At 32.8% G+C, this 6008-nt stretch overlaps 1 protein-coding gene across 1 annotated transcript in view; it reads right to left on the minus strand.

The window, feature by feature from the left end:
* Positions 1–1136: 1136 nt before the first annotated feature.
* LOC122519590 (solute carrier organic anion transporter family member 5A1) overlaps positions 1137–6008 on the minus strand; it is a gene marked incomplete in the record, with an annotated part of 33065 nt that continues 28193 nt past the window's right edge. Inside the window, 11 exon segments of the mRNA XM_043639158.1 lie at positions 1137–2560; positions 2819–2970; positions 3044–3232; positions 3305–3494; positions 3588–4130; positions 4225–4458; positions 4529–4636; positions 4713–4916; positions 5001–5144; positions 5243–5459; positions 5799–5904. Of these exon segments, the coding sequence (XP_043495093.1) occupies positions 2244–2560; positions 2819–2970; positions 3044–3232; positions 3305–3494; positions 3588–4130; positions 4225–4458; positions 4529–4636; positions 4713–4916; positions 5001–5144; positions 5243–5459; positions 5799–5904 (2404 nt within the window).

Below are 6008 nucleotides of genomic sequence, written 5' to 3' on the forward strand. Positions count from 1 at the left end.
TTTAATTTTCAATTTTATGTTCTTATTTTCCTTTATCATTTGTCTTTATCAACATTTAGAGAAACGTATATATGTGTATATATATATATATACCCCGATATTTCTTGAACGGATTAAAATGAATGAAAATATTCCAAATATCAAATGAAAATCAATCTCGAATACTTTCTTCGTAAGCTAAGGCAAAATTTGTTTTTTTCCTGGCTTCGATATTATATATAATATATTATTATTTTTTCTTATACTCGTTTCCCGTTGTTTATGTTATATTCAGAATAAAAATTAAAAGTGCCCTTACTCCCTATAGAATTTCATTCCTGAGTGAGTTTAATATAGTTTCTTTTTTCTAGTTTTTTGTTTTCTTTCTTTCTTTCTTTCATCTTCTTATTTATCTTCATCATTATTATTTTTGTTATTTATTCTTTTATACATCGAAATTGATTCGAGAGGCTTTCAGGTACAAAACTAGTAGCATCCTCGTGACGAGCAAGCTAATTGCATCGAAGCCAAAAACTTATTATATCGGAGACAGTAAGGTCCCATAGATTGATATTAAAATCCGATCGTGTTTAACGTTCGGAGAACTGATAAATAGATTCTCGTTGCTTGGAAGCATTCATTTTCATTTATATAAAATACTGTGTCGATAATGTGTCAGGTAATAATGACAATGGACTTAATATAAGTAAACAAAATTGAAACAATCTATTCCATCATGTATTTCATATTGCAATTATTGATATATTGTAAAATAAATGATAAAATACATTTTTTCAACTTTTCTTTTCTTATACCTTTATAGTCCATTCTTATAATTATCGATACAAGTATCATCGTATTGAAAAAAAAGAAAAAAATGATCGTTTCCACGAAAGCCTTTTTCCTATTTTCGCAAGTGATATTTTACTTTGAGAGATTCGTTAAAATACATTTAATTAAAAAGCCGAAGAAATGAATCGTCGGAGATCACGTGCCGCTCTTTTCAAAGCGTGTTATTGGGATTATGATCGTGTGTGTATATAATATAATATCTATGAATAAAAGGATAAGATAAACTCTAACTACACCATTCAATTATTTTCCTATTGATTTTCAACTATATGATTTTTCTCTTCTATCATTTTTCTTTTTTACTCTTTCGCTATTTCTAAATTGACTACTTTTTTTGTGAGAAAGCCTAAATCTAGTTATAAAATAAATCTCAGCTCTTGATCTGCGGATAATATAATGTTTATATATATATATATAGATCATTAGTTTCGTTAACTTAGTTAATTATTTATATTTAAACTTTAAGTTTTTTTGTCTAGTCTTGTATTTCTTAAGGCAGGATTTTTATATTTACAATTTCGTCTTAGCGTTGGCCTTCTTCTTCTTCTTTTTCTTCTTATTATTCTTTTTTTGTTCTTTTTCTTTTTCTCCCTTTTTGTTTTTATTTAACTGCAGTCGCAATCAAGACTCGTTTATTGAAACTTGTACCAAAGATGATGATAAATCACATCGTATATCTCCGTGTACATAAAAATCATTTTAGCCTTATCTTGTGCTACTACCGTTTCTTTTAAAATGTATCGTTTAGAGTAAAAATTGTATAGATTCAGCCATACAATAACGGTATAGTCTCAAAGTACTGTAGTACTCTTTAAATGAGTCGTACACAACCTATCGTTAAATCTATTTACATATCGCAATGCCATAAAAATGTACACTTACTGATATCATTTTTTTTCTTGTTGTAATATCTAAACCCATTTAATGAAATTTGTGACAAGTTATTACGGAAGATAAACGGCATTCTTACTCATTTTTTTTTTTGTTCAAATACAAGAGTTTAATGTTTAAATAACTATGTATGCATTATTATGTGCATTATATGAATATATATAGAAAACTAATCCAATATATATGACATATATATATATATTTCTATCGAGCACGTTAACGGAAAAAATATTGACTGTGTAAGTTTCGTTCTATCCCGTTTATATATTAATTTTCATCGAAACATATTTACGCGAGCACCGCAAGGATACATTGACCAATAATAATTATTATCGAGTGCGACAGTCGTATACGATATCGATGATTCTATGACTGTTATAAGATTAGTGCACGTTTTTTTCTCATCAACAATGAAATAGATTATATTATTTACAATGAATTATCTAATAATTTGTCACAAATTTACATATCACCAATTCGATTGATTTATTTATATAATAATTCCTAATCCGAAATAAACATTAAACATTCTGATCGCGATTTTCTGATTTACCCATCGTCGTGGGTTTCGTATTAACTTCTTGTTCATGCATGGCAAGTGGTAATGGTGGTACTGTTTGCCTCGTATCCGGTACATCGACGTCCATCATGTTTTTCGTCGTACGATTTGCTGTTTCATTAGAGTCTTGCGTATGATTAGAAGATTCCGTTTCCTCGAGATTCGTCGATTTCGTAGGCTCCGTAGGTGAAGAAATAGAGGATGGCGTTAATCCTTCCGAACTTGGTGAGTTCACATCCCCGTCCCCTAAATTATGTTGATGAGGTTTTTCCTCAAATACTATAATAAACAATTACGATTCGATATACGTTTTATATACATGCTTGTATATATGTAATTGTGCCGGTAATTATATGACAATACAAATTAAAATTTTAGTTTGTTGTAATAATTATTGACACGATTACATATGAACCGTTGCATAGGTTCCAAAGCGATTAACTTTACTTTTAAAATTTGATGTTAATTTTTTACTATGAAAAAAGGAATTGATCGATACTAAATTTGATATAATTAAAATAAATTTCTTAAACTTACATTTATCGAGACTAATAATTGATCCTACGAATTCATTGACAGTGAAGGAAGGAGCCTGATCCTCCATTTGTCTTCTCCTCCTTACGAGCCACCAATCAACCAAAAACAATGCTAGTGCCAAGATTTTAATGCCAGCGCAAAGACCAACATACCTATATTCAAATTTGATTAAGTATATTTTCTCTGATAGGATTAATATAATTGTGAAAGAATATATTCTTTTACCTATATCTAAATTGTTCAATATCGTATAAGAGACATCGGCCACCTTTTTCGCCACAAGTACTCTTCCATAATAAACATGTTGAATCTATTAAATTACCAAAAAGAATAGGCGCTGGTATATAACCGAACAGTCTGAAGATTACGAATTGCATACCAAGTGCGAACGATCGTTCTTCCTCCGACACAGATCTATATCGTAAATAAATAAATCAGATTAATAAGTCAGAATGGTTAGGATTATAGGATAGTGTATTATCTTACCTTAAAACTATCATCAACAAAGGCATTTGAGTTACCGCCACGATAAACGTCATGAAAAAGAGAAGAATTAAAAATGGAAATATTGTTCTGCAGGGTGAAGTACACGGACCAGCAGTTGCTACTGGTACTACGGTTACTTCGGCAAATTCTGGTGCTGCTGGTGGCAGCATAGTTAAATTACCATGTATACCTGAACGAACATAAATTTCGTTTTAATATAAATCATCGGATTTTCACACACACGATGAATTAATATTATTTATTTTTGTAGATCGCGACTTACATGCACAATTCGTAAAGTTAGACTTCGAACTGAAGGCTGTACATCCAGCGTGACAAGGACTGAAGTACGTCAGGCCGTTATTTCCGCAGACCGGCTCAACGTCGGTCATTCGACATTCACAACCGAAGTTGCATGCGGCAGTGAGATTTACTTGGAAAGGTTCTGGACCTTTTGTGCTGCTGTTAAAGTACGGTATAGTGGTCCCGGCCATTTTAACGTTGTCGCAACCCAAGAAAAATAGAAGACCGTAACAAACTAAACATATTATGTTAGAGACAAGAACAAATTGAACTGCCCCCTTCGGTCTCAGTTCCAATCGTTTAAGTAAACATCCACCAAAGAAGATACCAATGCAAGCACCCGGTATAGCTATAGAACCGGTAAAAATACTCGCTTGACTTTTACCCAGGCTAAATTGCGTCTCAAGATATTTTGGTAGAAAGACGACAAAGCCCGAGACGATTACTAGTTCCATACAAGCACCCAAACAGGTTACCACGTATACTGGATTGCAAACGAGTCTCCACATGCTTCGTGGAATATCTATGAAAAATAATGGATTAGAAATCCAATTGACAAAATAACATTTCTTAGAAATACATTATCTTTATATAGAATCGTAATAGTCATATTTTACCTTTCACATCTTTACCATATCCAGTATCGTCCAATTTCTCCTTCTTAGGTTCCTTGGATTGCTCTTTCTCCTTCTGAGAAGTAGGCTTGTTTTTCTCGATAATCCTTATTTTCTCTTTCTCGTGTTGCAGTGTTTTAGGAAAACTGAAGAACGGTATTGCCACCATTATCAGTAATAAACCGCAGAGTAAGAATCCGCCCCACCACATGCCAACCCATCGATGATCACCAGGATCTAAATATAATAATTTCACAAATTGATTCAACACAAATACAATGCTAGCTGAGATAACAATTTAACTTACCAATACTAATAATTGTCCCAGAGAAAGAGTCCATGTGAAACGATAAGAGATATGCTCCAAGAAGAAACCCTAAGACTGGTCCAAATGCAGCCATACTGTACATACAACCTACAAAAATGAAAACATATATCTTTACCGATTCATTTTCTTCGCTAATAGAAGCTGATACAAATTGGATACTTACCGATGTACAAAGAAGCACTCTCCGGTCTCACATGATCATCTATGTAAGTGGTACCAAGAGTAAATAGAGGAGAACCACCGCAACCCAACAACAATTGAGCAAGCAAAAAGAGCGTAACAGGACCGGCATTTGATGGAGATCCTTGTATGCAATTATCTCCCCTCAAATTGTTATGCGGCGATGATAAACCCGATGACAATCGTCCTGTTAAAAATATCAAAATAAAAAACATTTTAATAATGTATCAATTTAACAAATCCTTTTCGGTCATTGTCGTTAATAACTTACCAAGTCCCATGTCTTGTTCGCGCAATGATATGCCACGACAAATATTATCCGAGCTCGAATTGTTTGAATTTGTTGTTAAATTAGGCTCTGCGGTAAAATGTGGTACCATAAAGATCATCGATCCCAATCCCATGATAACAGCACCTTTTTAAATTCGTTAATATGATATTATATGGGCAATGACAAAGCATAGTAGTAAGTTGAGGAGAGAAAGATGGTCTTGTTATTGTTAAGCCACTTACCAATTGCTATCCAAACAGGAATATGTCTGCGGCTACCGAGATAGCTCACAAATATGACGGTAATGACATTGCCTATTTCGTATGAACTGGCTATGAGGCCTGAAAGGCTGGACGGGATTTCAAACCTTTTTTCTATGGTTGTGATCACAGAATTGATATAACCAGAACTAAGAGCTTGTTGCAGTGTTACGAGGAATGAAAGGAGGAACACGAACACCTGTAATTGAGAAAGAAGAAAAAACAAACAAATAAAAAAATATTTTGGTTTCTTGTTTTGTTTCTACTACAAAATGTTATTTTTAAAAAAAAGTATATTCAATTTTTAATATCGTATATTTAGCTCGTTTAATTCGTCGGAATAAGTGAGTAATATAACAAGATTTTAATCTCTTAAGAGATAGAGATGATGATGATGATGATTCATGACTACTTGAAACATTCACGTAGAGACGAATTAACGAGCAGCAGCAACAGCAGTAACAGCAGCAGTTTGTGACTTAAAATAAGCCACGTTGAACTAATGGTGTTTTATTTTCTTATTATTACGATTACGAACCTTTATCCCGGCAAATTTTTGAATGAAGGCGGGCCTACAGCTGAGAATTCCGCAGTCCTTTAAATCTGGATTGAAAGGTGGAGTTTGGGCCCTTTCCTTTTCGGTCCTACGAAGAATAATAATAAAAAAGAACAAAAAATAAAAAATAAATAAATAGAAACAATAAAAACGAAATTACTTCAAACTAGATAACCCGTTGGAAAACACGTG

The sequence above is a fragment of the Polistes fuscatus genome, unplaced genomic scaffold (assembly GCF_010416935.1).
Source record: "Polistes fuscatus isolate 324 unplaced genomic scaffold, CU_Pfus_HIC Scaffold3, whole genome shotgun sequence".
NCBI classification, from domain to species: Eukaryota; Metazoa; Arthropoda; class Insecta; order Hymenoptera; family Vespidae; genus Polistes; species Polistes fuscatus.